This window comes from Uloborus diversus, chromosome 2 (genome assembly GCF_026930045.1).
Source record: "Uloborus diversus isolate 005 chromosome 2, Udiv.v.3.1, whole genome shotgun sequence".
Taxonomy (NCBI): domain Eukaryota; kingdom Metazoa; phylum Arthropoda; class Arachnida; order Araneae; family Uloboridae; genus Uloborus; species Uloborus diversus.
In genome coordinates this window covers 169,850,102-169,865,829 of record NC_072732.1, presented here as the reverse complement: position 1 = coordinate 169,865,829, position 15,728 = coordinate 169,850,102, and the positions used below count along the sequence as shown (strand labels likewise).

Sequence of the window (15,728 nt, the reverse complement as noted above, 5' to 3'; positions counted from 1 at the left end):
AATCGGGCTGTCGGTACATGTACATAACAGGTCCTTGTGTAGATAAAACATTACTTTGCGTACTTTAATAAAACTTATAAAAATGATTTTAAAATGAATATTTGAAATAGAAACTGCAGACACGTATTTCGAGGAAAAGGTCAAAGGTACACATTTCTTCTATTTTTTTATTTCTTTAACGTAATAGTTCTTAATAATGATTTTTTTTTTAATGAACACGTTCCATTTACAGCAACAAGTTGATTCTATTTTCGTATTTTTACTCACTAGCGGTACCCGCACAGCTTCGCCCGTAGTAGAAAAATTAAAAGGTCATTCGGTCCGCCTGCATATTTACAAATAATGGATGATGAATTTCTCGCCGATTTGCTGTGCTCATTTGCTCACCCATGGTCGCATATAGTTTGCTCGACTACGTTATGGTAATTTGCAAGACCACGTCATGGTAATTTGTTCGTCTACGTTATGACAATTTGCTGGAAAAAATGTTCTTAAAATTGGAATAGAAAAAGAACAAAATCGTATTTTCGAAAAATCGCTTCGAAGTGTTCACCCCTATGCTACGAACTAATTTAGTGCCAAATTTCATGAAAATGGGCAGAACGGTCTAGGCGCTATGAGCGTAACAGAGATCCAGACACAGACTTTCAGCTTTATTATTAGTAAAGATAAAAATTTACACTCGTTTTCATTTTTATCGTGTATGAAAATTCATAATAAGTAAGCTGATAAAAAAAATTACGATTAAAAATCGAAATATAAACACACACATTTTCACTGAATTATTTGCTCTAGTACTTATACGAGAAAAAGAGCAGAAAAGGATTCCTGTAAATTGAACTTTTTTACCAAAAGACTACACTTGCAGTGAAAACTTCTCAATGTTTATAGGTTGCAATGGTGGGGGGGAGGGGGGAAGGAAGAAAATCCAAAATTTTAAAATTCTTGCTCTTACTTATATTCTTTAACACTTTTCCAAGTTGTACGATGGCATAGTTAGAGAGCCCCCCCCCCCTCTTCTTTAGATTTGTATAATGTAGTAAGTTGTTCGGGGTTTTTTTTTTTTTTTTTTTTTTTAAAGTTCTACAATACGGTTTGCACCTAGAATAGTAAAATACGCAGATATTTTTTCGCTAAAATAAAGTTCGAACTTTGTTTCAGTACACATTCCATTTAAAGCAACGAAGTTAGTTATACTTTCATATTTTTACACATACTGATTTTCATATTTACTGAGTATGAGAATTCACACTAAATAAGCTGATACAAAAATTACGATTAAAAATTGAAAAATAAAAAGTAAAATAAAATTTTAAGACATAATTTTGAAGAACATTGCGCAATGTTGCGAAGTAGCAAATTTCACACTTTCATAAAAAAGCAGTAGGATGGTCTATTCTCCATTTCTAGTTGCTTTATTAGTAGTTATACGTGAAAAAGAGCAGGAGAGGCTTCCTGAAAATTGCACTTTTTTACCGAATGACTACACTTGCGGTGAAAACTTCTCACAGTTTGAAGGGTACATAGGGGCTAGGAGGAAACGAAGAAAGAATCAAACATTAAAATTATTTCTCTTACATTAGAATCTTCAATACTTTTTAAGGTTAAATGTCATGTTGTTAGAGTCCCCCCTCCCCTCTTGTCTTGTGTACTATAGTTAGCAGCTTTTTTGGGGGGGGGGGGCAAGGAAGGTTTTTTTTTTTTTTTTTCAATTATACAATGTGGTTTGCCCCTAGAACAGCAAGAAACGCAGATATTTTTTCACTAAAATAATTTATTTCAGTATTTCAATTTTAAGACTCACACAGCGGGGTTGGCTCAATTGAATTTAATGGGGTAAAAGCCTTAATACGCTATGTACTGCGCCAACTATGCTGCGAAATTAAACGTCTCATTTACATTGATGGTCAATGAGTTTGAAACAAAAATAGATAATTAAATAGCAAAAAATCTCTTTTAGAAAATGTTTTTCAAAGAAGAAATTGAGAAGTTTTTGTACGCAGTAAGTGGAGTTTTGAATGTGCTACCAATTCAATAGAAAGCTTACAGAAAAATCGGAGGAAATCTTAACTAAGGGGCAACCCCTTCAGACTGGTCTCTGGTACACCGGACATGAACTTTGAACAGTTGTTGATCATTTAACAATTGAATATATTATTTGATTTTTTTTTTCTTTTTCTTTCTTTCTTTCTTTTTTTTTTTTTTTTTTTTTTTTTTTTTTTTGTGGTTGACTCTTTACATTCTGCTTATTATTATCGATGCAAGAAAAGAACTTCCCGTTTTGGGATTGGCAACAACCACCAAATAGGGTTTGGAAAATTAGGATCGGCACGTTTTGCCAACCTTTATCTACACAATACCGCACTGTTTCCTTGAATTTTTGTTGTATTTTAGGAGAAAAGGGTGACGGGAAGTTCACGGGTCGCTAAGAGAGAATTTGTTTTTCAAAATGCGATCCATTCTTATTACTGTCGAGACTGGTAGGCGGGTCAATCCGAAACGACCGTAGAGATTTTAAAGTCAAAAGCACCAGCGGGTTATTTGGGGGAGGCGCAGCGCTGGTCAACATACGATAAAGAAAACAACTCAACCCGTGTACCTTAACGAGTCCATTCCAGCCATTTGTGCTCCGAACACTCATTTTAGGAGCTCACATAACTCTGGTTATTGAATTTCGAGTTTCCAATTTTCGCCCCATGACCAGGCCATATGTTCCCTTATAGATGGCGGGTAAATTATAGCACGAAAAAAAAGGTATAAAAAGTTTCTCCCCCTCCGCACACGGAGTTTCAATTTTACTTTTCACAGGCAGTATGAAGAGCAAGGGGCAACAAAAATCGATTTGGTAACCAATGTAGGGTATGTTTTCCAGCAGGAATTAAACAAGTGTTTTGTTTCTTTAGTCTTCAACAAAAATTCTTTTCTAAGTTATGATGGAAATTTTACAATTTCCGCCGTTTCTAAAACAAGCTTTAAATATATTCCGATTGAACGGATTCTAAATATTTCACCGAAACTGAAAGATTTTATTCAGTTTTTAATTTCAATACAATGCCTATTTCGTCAACAGCAGTGGTTAGAAAACTACATTTTTTTGCAGCGAACTACAACTACTTTGTTACAAATGTAGTTCACTACAACTACTATTTTTAAAATGTAGCGACCACAAACTACTTTTGAAAAGTAGTCGCTACTTCACTACTTTTCAAAAAATTAATAAACAAAAAGCATAAAAACACACACCGTTTGAGGATTGAACAAAAAAAGGTTTAAATTGATAAATTAGCTCATGTGAACACGGAATGTTACTAAGAATTATCTGTTCTTTCTTTTTTCAAAAATTTCCATTATCATATTCTTATACTCGTATTTATTGTCAGTCGACCAGGGCAGTTTATTTTTGAGCGTGCTCGTCGTAATCACGAAAATTTAAGCCTCGCGAAATATTTGTTTTCAACTTTCGGCCTATTCATATAAAATTCCCAAAATTTTCAACTCGCGAAATCACCGATGTGTTCATTGGTTACTAAATTGGCGATTATCGCTCATTCATATACTTTTCTTTTTAAGACAAGCTCTATTCAATGCAAATATTGACGAAATATGAAAATTTGGATGCCAAACAAACTAATTGCGTCAAACAGATAGAACGTATGGCGTCAAAATGATATGTCTGAGGCAGGGGCGGCATTTCAGCATTTCATTTGGGGGGTCGAGTTTCTTAAATATGTATTACCACAGTGTGGTCCCAAACACACATTAGCTGAGGAGAAGTGGTCATAAAATTGGTTTAATATGAATAAAAATTAAGTGTTTTATTCACATTAAACCTTTTATTGTGTTAGAATGTGTTTAGAAACAATTAAAATTTTGATTCATTTTCTAATAAGTTATCATACAAAAGATCTCGATAAAAAAAGAGCAGGGAATTGTGCTACTAATGTATCAGTGCAAGTATCGTACTGTTTTGCCAGTAGAGCTAAATAGAAAGATGGTGAAGATGTTCATACCCTTTAGCATGTATGACTTCGTTTGAATTCTTTGCCCAGTGTGCTTCGAAAATAATTTTCTAACCTCCTGAGACATAAAAAAATCTTTCTCTACTAGCCAAGGGCGCTCATATAGGGGGGCAAGTGGGGGTTCGTCCCCCCCCCTCTCCCCTTAGAAATTAGAACTTTCTAGCTTTTAGTACTTTTTTCATTTTAAAAATGCAACAACATTTCTTCTCCAGTCATTAATGAATAAGTTATTGAAAATTTCAAATTTTAATGACTCGAATCTGTCCTGAAATCGGTCTCCATGGGGAAAATATCCAGTTAAACCATGGGGAAAGTATCTGAGCTCCCTTATTAATTTTACATATGGGCGCCCTTGCTGCTAGCTGAGCTGATTAGAATAGTTAAAAAATAATTGAAGTAACAAAGTTATGTATGAAAACACTTTTTATATATTGCTCTTCAAAATCACCCAAACAAATTCAAAAATTGTGAGGTGCTTAATTTTTCATCATTGAATAATCTAGTCTCATCTGCATCCAGCTCCGTTATTCACTATTCCAGACTGATGAGTCCATAGCAAGGACGAAACTGCAGTCTCTGGATGTGAGAACCGGACTTGTCGGTATATTGTTTGTAATTTGCCTTGCCTCATGCTAAAAATTTTACTCATAATTGATATATTTTATTTTTCGTTTTTAAAATCCAATCCAGATAATATAGAGCCAACCATACAGAAAAATAATTATCATCAAATCTTGTGTTAATTCCATTCGAAACTGAATCTATTACTTCATACAAAATATTAAAAAAATAATGTTTGACTTCACATTATCATGCAGATTTTTGTCACTTTTTTTTGTTTTTATGCGCCTATTTAAAATTGGCTTGGAGGAAGAATTTTTTTGAAAAGTTTTACGCTTGATTGAAATAGATATCTATATAAATTTTCAGTTTCAATTGTAGATTGAACTATGGTAGTATGGTGCACAGATCAATTGTAGATTGAACTGTGGCTTGAATAGTCCGAAAATTAAGGGTAGCGGACTGAAGATGTTTTGACAGAGTAAAGCATTTTTCAAAAACTTTTCTCAATACAAATTGAATGAAAATTCAAACGAAGTTATACATGCATGCTAAATGACGAAATGAGCTTTTTCACCATTGAAAGAATCGTTTTGCAATAATTCTTCCAGTCGTCAAATCACTGCTTTGAAGTTATCGAGAAATGTTTTTATGGTTTTAACTCTTGAAGACCATCTTGTGTCACTCCGAGATTGCATTATTATAGAGCCCCATAAAAGGTATTTGTTAATATGTTGTTTTTTTAATTCAATAATCGCATACATTTTAAAGAAGTTTCTATGAAAGCATATAATGCATTGAGAAAGAGCTGAAACATGCTTCTAGCAGACGAAAGGATGAACACTCATTAAATATGCACTTCAAAAATGAGCGTAGAGTGAATGTAAAATACTGTCTGACCACGGATTGTATGGAAAGACAAACATCCGTTTTACAGCCGGAAATGGACGAATCTATTTTTTTTTTACGGATGTCAGCTTTTGCAGAAGTAGTCTCATTCAAATGAGCAGAATATACGCATCAAATTTTTACTTTTCCCCTTTATTCACATAGATTCGTCTTATCTGGACGTTTGAAAATTCAATGCAATCTGTGGTTGGACAGTATCAAGGAATTTTCTTGTGAAAACCTTGCAGCCACACCACTTTGCACGGGCCTCTCATATTGGACATACCATCATTACACTCGGCACACATTTAGCCTATATGAGGAAATGTCTTCTTTAGTTAAAATTAACCATGGTTCTCTATCAATTTTCTATGTTATAAAAAGGCCGAAAAACACTTCATGAATTTTTAAGTCATCATCCAAGTAACGAAAAACACTTTTTCTAGTTTGGGAATGTGTCGAGTTTCAGCAAAAGGTTACTGAGAATCAGCGAGATTTTTTTAAATGGACATTGATGTCTAACTTACATCAATTGAATTTACCCATTTTCTATCATTTTATTCGAAAAATTTGGGGGTGCAACCGCCCCCTCTTGAACCCCCTATTTGCCGCCCTTGGTCTGAGGCCTGCTCGTATTTTTAGATTTCGAGTCTAATTTCGCAATGTATCCGCCGGTGTATTTGCGTAAAATTGAAGCCCAGTCAGATTCGTTTGCACCTTGTTTCTTTTTTTGTTAAGTTTATTTAAAAGTAGTTTCCAGAAATCGCTGCAAACTACTATTTTATGTACTGAACTACTCACTACACTTTTTTTTTTTTAAAGTAGTGCGTTACAGTACGAACTACTAAAAAATGTAACTATACTACAGTAGCGTCACTACTTGTAACGCGCTATTTCCAACCATTGGTCAAAAGTTAACTAAATGAGAACAAGCAAGCAAATAACAAGTTTGATATTCCCAATGATGAAAAACATTACTCAGTGAACAGAAAAGGAGCTAGATATTATTATGCATTCTGAGGGGTTTAGTCATTTAAGAATATCAAAAGCAAACACTTTCAGATATTTTCAGATAAAACTTGCAGCCAAAATGTAATAGATATTCTGACGACAATTCCAAGATTTTGCATGAATTGAAGTTTTTACACATAAACGCATTTGAAGCACATAAAAGTAAAGGGGCGAAAGTGCCAAAATCAAATATTTGGAGATAACTACTACTACAATAACTAATACATATACTTTACTACTACAACAAGTAGTACACACTAGGTGGTATTACTAGTACAAATGGTTGGAGAATCTGGCATCTGATTTGGAGTCAGAGATGGTTACGGTAGCCTTGGTGGGTGCTGCCATACAGCATGATTTTTTTTTTTTTTTTAAATAATGCAGTAAAATCCTTCCTATGGTTTGAACTTCGTAAGCGTTTAATTCAAAACTTTAAGGAGTCCATTTACATTCCCTTTGTTTCTAACAACTTCATTTACAGTACAATTGGAGTTGAAAATTTTGTACGACATTTAGGACTTTCACTGAAGTAAAAAGCTTTATATCTACACTGTAAAAAAAAAAAAAAAAAAAAAATCCGGAAACGTTTCTGAGTATATCGTGCAGCTGTGGTTCATGAAAGTTTCAAAAACGTTTCTGAGTATTTCGGAACCCTCTTCCTGTAATGTCCAGAAACGTGTCTGAGTATTTCGGAATTCTCTTTCTGTAATTTTCAGAAACGTTTCTGAGTATTTCGGAATCGTCTTTTTGTAATGTCCAGAAACGTGTCTGAGTATTTCGGAATCCTCTTTCTGTAATTTTCAGAAACGTTTCTGAGTATTTCGGAATCCTCTTTCCGTAATTTCCAGAAATGTTTCTGAGTATTCTGTGCAGCTGTGGTTCATGAAAGTTTCGAAAACGTTTCCGAGTATTTCGGAATTCTCCAAACAATTTTCAAAAACGTTTCCGAGAATTTCGGAATCCTTTTTCCGTGATTTTTTGTAAAATATAATTCTTTATTATAGTATTGCATACCACATCAGTTTCAATTCTTTCATATCTAAGAGCAATAATACAAGCAATTTTAGAAACATTCGTGTTTTTTTTTTTTTTTTTTTTTTTTTTTTTGAATTTCGAATGACAAATAGCATGGTTAACAGCATAACATATGCACAGTTATAAATTTTTGAAAAATTATGAAATAATCTAGTAGTTTCATTCCTAATCACAAAATCGTCGGGGAATTGGAGGGGGGTACCTTCTGAAAAGTGGGGATTGTTTGTTAAACAATCTTAAACTTCAGTTTTTCTCTCAATATTTTCAAGACAAAACTATCAACATATTGTATTTTTAATGCAGAACTTAAAAACATATCTTGTATCAAACTTGATAGCTTTTATCTTCGGATAAAATTTGACAGGACTTACCTACCCTTCGCGTTCCGGAATTCGTTCACCTCAAGTCAATTTCTCTGACGAACAAAGTGTACCGAAAAGTACCAACAGAGAAACTGACGAATTTAAATATGACACCAAGTCCCCCTGCTGGAACCATTTGGGTTGATTCTTCTGTTCTTGCCCTTTTCCAGCTCATCACAAATATAAATACTTATTCAAAATAGGGTACTGAATTTATTTTTACAGTGTACGCAAAATGCAATTTATATTTTATTTATTAAAACATTGAACTCTATTACTTGATTATTCCATTTCATATATACGAGAATCCCCCCCCCCCACCATAAGAGTGATGGTGCACCCATAAAATGCTATAAAGCGCCCCCACCCCCTTAAAAAAGCAAACCCCTGAAAATGTCAATGGCACAGTCTGCGTGGTGAACGCCCCTCGTCTTCTCCCCATATGTACATCGTATATTAATAACATAGTTTTTTTAAAATGATCACTTTTAAAACAATGACATGAAATAATATTACTTTTTATTTTGGCATGTAAATGCAGCTGTTCCATTTTTGCCACTGACTCATTCCTCCTGACTGTCCTACATTGCATGCAGTAGGTACTGTCCTGAGGAAGACAAATTATAGTGACTTGTTTCTTCATTTAGCCGAGGTAAAAAAACCCCTACTTTTAATTTTAGGTATAAGCTCTTGTTTATTGCATATAGTTTAGCATATGGTGCGTTTGGCCCAATGTAATGCATATATTAGAGCTTAAACACTCTCTATTTAGTAAGTAGTTTAATATCTTTTGGTCTTTTGACCATATTTATCGAATCTTCCACGGCTGATGAGCTCCGAATTCAACCTTTCAACTTTATTCTAATAATTGCTACTTTTAATTTTCTTTTTCTCATTGCTATTCACATTGCTTGTGTATTTCATATATATAGAAAAATATATTGTTGAGAAATGATTCTTGTTTGTTATATTTGCAGCTTCTTTCCCTTAAGGGCAGGTACATAGCAACTAAAATAAATCGTACTAATGAAGCTCTGCTGAAATAAATAATATTTCATGTATAATATAAATTATAAATCAAAGTATCATATAAATTATAAGTCAAATACTTAAATATGGTGTAAAAATACAAAATTATTTATTTATTAATTTTTTTTTTTTTTTTTTTCTTTTGGTAAAATTGAGGCTCGTAAAACGAAAAAAAAAAATGAAGACACTTTTAAATACATATATGAATCTATTTGTTAAAGAAATTAATACACATTTAACTAATTTAAAGCGTTTCGCTAATGCAAATATTTAAAGAGATATCGTCATTTATATAATACTGAAGCACTATGTTCCTAATTACAAGAGATATTTTTTTTTTACTTCATACAATCTAGCTACACTGTTTACAAGAGAATGAAAGCATGCAACCTTAAAGACGAACTATCAAACCTGACAATTTGCATATTATAACATTTAATTCATAATGCTTGATACATAAATGTTCAGCCAAATATTAACTGAGATTGACACATAAAAACAAAGTACACAATAACACTTATTTAAAGTTTTTTATAATCTTCAATTCATAAATTTTACAGAATAAAACTAGACACACTTGCACTTTAAATATGTGTTCTATGTAATGTAAAATATTTTCAAATTGCAATAGTTCACAACGAAAAAATGATACTGAGGAAAATAGTTTTTTTAACGAGATTTATATGAACTAAATCACTTTAAAGTAATCGAGTTGCAAAGCGACTTACCTATTCGTCGGTGGTGTCTTTTGCAGGCTTTGGTCACCAAAAAGGTGATTTTCATGACAGAATAAAATTCTGCCTACAAAAATTACCCATTTGGTAGAAAGAAGAAAAGTATCCAAGAAAAAAGCAAATTACCTACACAAGTTATGCGACGCAACGAATTTACGTGGCGTCCTCTCGGCAGTTATTTGGTTTTTAATTTCAGTTTGTATTCCTTCCGCGAGCATGCGTCGAGAAGTTGCACTTCGTACTTAAAAATAAGTGACCATAGCTTCAAATTTAATCTCATGACTATACATTAGCAAGAAAATATAAGACTTTAAAATTATCTTCAATGAATTCATGCGAGGAACAAAACTTCTACTAATCCGCTTAATGAGTGTTAATTTCGCACATGAGTCAGCACTTGTTTTCATTGCGTGCTTTCACGAGTTTCAGTTTAGATTTGGTGCGGGACTATAAAATTGCCGTGTGAGCTGCGCATGCGTCGACTCTTACTTTCTTGTTAAACGGGAAATGTATTTGATAAGAGCAGAAAACTGCTGAGGGCGTACGAATCTGTGTATTACGGAAAGCTTTTTTGTATATTCAGAGAGTTTTCCGAGATTTTTTACAGTGTACTTTTCTAATTAAGTGGGAAAATTGGAACAAACTTCATGTTGTGCAGAAAAAAAAACTCTTTCGAATGACATAAAATGTTAAGGGTTTTGGAAATGCTTCATCACTTCAATAGGCAATTTATGGGGAATGTTAGCTAAAACAATTGATAGCAAAAAGCTAAATAACTTTGGAAACCACGGAAATGTAAAGATAATCATATGCACAAAGTTTTGCTAATCACAAAAGTAGAATCAAGGGAAAATTGAAAATCCATTTAAAAGAATTGAGTTTACATACTAAATTTAATTGCAATAATTTTATTACTTAACAAATAGAAAATGAAACAGATAAACAATTTAAATCTTTGAGCTTTTCTCTCCTTGTCTTCCAACAATGAAATCGTTACCATTCAAGTGGATACAGGCTTAGAATTACATTAAATAGTTAGTAAAAAGGGCCAGTTCTACGTAATTTGTAAGTTCCACACAAATTCCATTAGGAGCAAAAAAAAATTGCTTTTTCTATTCGTACTAATATGTTAAGTAAGCTAATTAATTAGACTTTTCATTAATACATCCCGTAGTTAAGATCATACTAAAACGAGATCTGAGCAAAGAACAGCATAGATCTCAAGTCAACTTCCGAACAAAAAAAGAATTATCAATATCGGCTCATCCATTTAGGAACTACAATGCCACAGAAATCAAACTTGCAACCCCCTAATCTTTCCACGTCCGCAGTTAAATAGAGATGAGCAGGTGAAGTATCAAGCCTTACACGAACAAATTCTCACATATTTCCAACATTGCTATTACAGGAGGAGCTTTCCAAATGAATTTGAGAAACATCTACGCAAGCGGTGCAAGTGGACTCAAGTAAAATTTTCTGAAGACTGAAATTTTCGGAAACTATGAAGAGACTCGAAGCCTCCCCTCCCCCTCTTCAAATATGCATACAGAAATCATTAAAATAAATATTGTTTTAGTTTTTTTTTTTTTTTTCAGTTTTTGAATATGTTGTAAGCTTCAAATTTTCGGAAACAGCAACCCAAAATTTTCGGAGTTTTCTGAAATTACGGATCACAAACACCCCTTTGTTCAATACTCAAATAAATATACAGCCGCATTTGACGACGCACTTCAATGCATAAATAACTACACTATAACTTCAATTTAGCGATACCCGATTTAACGATGTATAAATGTTGTGTATTGTATAAATGTTGTAGATTTTAACAATGCCAGTTTTTGAATCTGTGTTTAATTTGAATTTTAAGTCTTTAAATTGTAATTTTTAGGCGTTTTGATATCGTAATTTCAAAAACCTAAAAACCGCCAATAACGGGGGGTCTGCGAACTCTCCCCCAGAATTTTTTTTTAAATTAAAGTCCAAAAAACGCAATGGTAGACCATTTTGGTAACGTTCAGGGAAAGGAGGCTTAGGGACTCTTACATCAATTATTTCAAACTGATAGTCCCAAAATCAATATTGGGCGACCTTCAAAAATAATAGAGAAGGAGGGGGGGGGGGGCGCTCTGGGCTCTTCGAGAAATTGAAGCTTTAAAAGCGAAATTGCACTCCTTTTTTAATACGTTTATATGCTTTTTGAATGCATTATCGAAGGGCTGGAGTTCAGGAACCCTACTTCAGCAATATTTCGAAATTGAAGTTCTAAAAACGCAATTTTAGACGATGTTTTAAAAGGAAGGGGTAAAAGCGTTCGCAGCTCCCCGCCATTAGTTTTTTGCCGATCGTAAATATTTTTATTGCAAGCAATAAGATCGCTTGGGACATAAAGATTTTCACTTTTGCAACATAAATCAGTTCTGATCGGAAAGTTTCCCAAGGTAGCGCCAGAAAAGAAGGAAATGTGGGGGAAGGGTATGGGCGACTAATGATAATGAACTGGCACCATTCCCCCATACAGTATTCATTTGAAAAAGAATTCTTTTTTAGATAGCAGGTGGTGAAATTAGCAATAAAAAAACCGCTTCAGTAAAGTAGATATATTTTTTAAACGAGTTACTTTCCAATATTCATTAATTAAAAAAAGAAATAGGGTAACTGAATCCTTACCCCAGGCAGGGCACCCGAATCACATCCCTCTTAAGGCACTCAAATATAGCCTAAAGTGGCGTTCTAAATATTTCAGCATCAAAAAATTTTCGGAAGAGAACTCCCGAACCCCTTCCTCTGAGTTCACCACTAGTGTTCTAAATTTGAATTTTTAAGGATGCAGTTTCTAAATTTTTTTCTAGGAATAGTACCCTTCCTTACCTAAAACATGACTTATGAGAAAGTTTTAATACTTAAATTTCGGAAACTTTTTGAAAGAAGCTTCCTATACCCTACCCCTTAAATCATACAAAGATAGCCCAAAACAAAATTCTTAAAATTTTAGAAACGGAAATATTTCGGGCTAGGCGACGGAATACCCCCCCCCCTCCTCCTCTCATTGTATTTAATAAAGGCAATGTAAGTTTGTGTTTGAGATTTATTTTTCTATTGAAAGAGCAACTCCCCAAAAATTTAAGACTTCAATTTCGAAAATGTTTCGAGAAAGACCCCCCCCCCCCCTGTATTCCCTAACTCCTAACTCACTCAAAAATAGCCAAAATAGCCTTTCAATACTTCAGCACGGATAAATTTTCGGGGGAGAGAGCACCCGAACTCCTTCCCCTAAGTTCACTAAATTTGACTTAAATTTGCGGTTCCCCCCTTTTCATCACAGAAGTTTTAAGAATTTAAGGTCCAAAATTTATTGAGAGAAAGCCTTCGAATTCCCCCTTATTAAGGCTTCCAAAGATGACCTAAAGCTGAGTTCTGAACAAAAGCACCCAAACAGGGGGCAAGTTGGGGGCTCAAGTCCCCCCCTTTAAAATTAGAACTTCCTTGCTTTTAGTACTTTTTTCTTTGCAAAACTGAAAAACATTTCTTCTCCAGCCTATATTGAATAGGTTGTTAAAAATATCAAATTTAAATAACTGTTATCTGTACTGAAATCGATCTCTACGGGGAAAATATCCTGCTAAACCATGGGTAAAATATCTGAGCCCCCCTTTAAATTTTGCATATGGGCGCCCATGGTTCTGAATACTTCAGCTTTGAATAATTTTCGGGGAAGGGGGACCCCGAACCCCAAGACGGTCTAAAGTTGCACTTTTAAGACTCCACTTTCGGAATTTCGCCTAAAGAGACCCCCCCCCCCTCTTGACATTACTAAAGATAACCTAAAAGTTTTATGACTTCAATTACAAACACTTTTCGGGAGAGGGTCCCAAATTCCCTTTCTCTTAGGTCCATTTAAGTATAGTCTCAGAGTTTTTAATACATCATCTACAACATTTTCATGTTAGAACACCAAAAACCTCTCTCATAAATTCACCAAAAATTGCCTAAATTAGTGTTTTTAATACTCCAGTTTTATATTTTTTTAAACCTCCCCCCTCCCCACCTTTACATCATTAAAGACAGCCCAAACCATTTTGACTTTTGAATTTTTAAGAGTTTGCGGAGGAGAAATCCTGAAGCACTCCTAGCTTCAAAAATGGCTTTCAATTCAGTTTTTCAATATTTTATACTGCAGCCCTTGAGCAGCCCCCCCCCCCCCTCTTAGATTGTCCAAGATATAAACGTTTTAAGACCTCAATATTGTGCGTTAATTTGCGAACTTACCCTCTTTGCAATAGCACGGTTTTTCGCAAACTCGTGCTGCCGTTATTTTTCTCGCTCCTTCCTTTCTCTTTCTCTCCCCCCCCCCCCTATTTCCATTCTAGCGAATGTTGTATTGAATGACATTGGAATTTTGTAATTGCTCAAGTCTATTGCTAAAACTGCAGGAACGGTTGCCCATCGATGTTTCAAACCAGCTTGAAATTTCACCCAGATTCTTTCTAAAATTCCCTTTGGATGCCCTTTGTTGTGGTGTAAACATTTCGTATCATCAGCAATCACTCTAAATCGATGATTCAGATTCAACTTGAAGACATTTTAAGAGCGCAGATAATTATCACTTATGCGTGTAAAGTTTGCAAAAAAAAAAAAAACTGCTAATGGGGGAGAAAAAAAAAAGAAAGAAAGGATAATCGAAAATAGCGAGAGAAAAGGCTAAAATTTCAATTAGCGACGATTATTTCGAAAAATCAGGGAGCATAGCGAGCAACTCCGCTGTCTGCAATGCAGTGAATTAGAAATAACAGAGTTTACACATTAAAAAAAAAAAAAAGTCAAACGGCGTGAGTCTAAAAAGCCACTCCTCCAAAAGCACGTTGCAAACAAAACAAGCCCATGGCGGAAAATCGAGAGAATGTCGAAGTAAATTCGTGGTTACGGAACGATCTAGTGGTTAAAGCATATTTTTCAAACACTCAATTTTTCTTTTTTAGTAAAAACTGAAAGAAAATTCATCGAATTTCTTTCCGTCCCGACCTCCGTCTCGGAAATTTTGTCCAAGACGGAAATCCGTCCTGAGACGGAAGGTCTTGCACCCATGAATCGGGGTAATACTGTATTTCACTTAATTATTCAATTTTTTTTAGTACTGTAGGAATGAAGTATTAAATTATCTCCAGCAGGTACAAACATCTCTGCATCATAATAAGCTTATTGCGAGGAGCGAGCGTGAAATATGAGATAATAACCAGGTCACCTCAAAGCCACTTCATCCACAAATTTACAATCAGGATCAAAAGAATCATTGCAGAGGTCCTCCTGCCCCTCTCCTCGTGGGGTTCATCAGGCTAGAGCTTTCAATTTGTCCCCAATTCCCCTCCTTTCGAAAAGAGCCACCCATTTACCGACAATCGCAGGTACGGACCCTTTTAATGAATGTTTGCGTCGACCAAAGGCCCATCCATCAAACAAGAAGGACCCCCTCCTCGCGAGAAGGGGATTCTGTTTGCTCGACGCCCCCTATTGCCAGCCGATTTCAATTATCGTCCATGTGCCCCTGGGTGCTTCGGCTGTCTGTCAAGCAAGTCTTCAAGTCTGTTCCAGACCTTTTGCCTGTTCATCGGATCACTTTGGACAGCAAATTTAAATTTGTTGATGAACAAATGATCCCTTTAATTATCAATATTTTCACATTGTACCACTCAAAAATGCACTTTTCAAATTAAAAAAGAATAATAATAAGGACCCTTTAAACTTTTAGTCCAGTAGAACTGCATATTAGCAAGGTTGAAATTAGGACAGAAATGTTTGAGCGTCATTGGCACCTAGATTTTTTTTTTTTTTTTAGTTGCCAAAATGTAATTTGAAATAATTCAGTCGCTCCAACGAAAGAGGTCCTTGCTATTGCCACTATTGAACACAAGCCCTCATAACCGAGTGGGATCTCTATTAGCGATTTGTGTTTGCTATGCTGTGTGCTATATTGCTCATCATAAAGCTTACAGGGGGAAAAAAGTCAGTCGCAGGACTAGCCAACAGAAACTACGCTTTTATTCAACATAAACTAATAGTGTTGAAGTTGATTATGTTGTTATGGTAAATTTAAC

The 15,728-nt window shown here is 34.6% G+C and overlaps 1 protein-coding gene across 1 annotated transcript in view; it reads right to left on the bottom strand.

Annotated features, from left to right (window-relative positions):
• Window positions 1-15,728, bottom strand: part of LOC129216140 (ankyrin repeat domain-containing protein SOWAHB-like) — a 257,028-nt gene that overhangs the window by 138,298 nt on the left and 103,002 nt on the right. Inside the window, exon 8 of the mRNA XM_054850297.1 lies at window positions 6,311-6,325. Coding sequence (XP_054706272.1) covers window positions 6,311-6,325 — 15 coding nt within the window. The remainder of the gene's footprint in view (window positions 1-6,310; window positions 6,326-15,728) is intronic.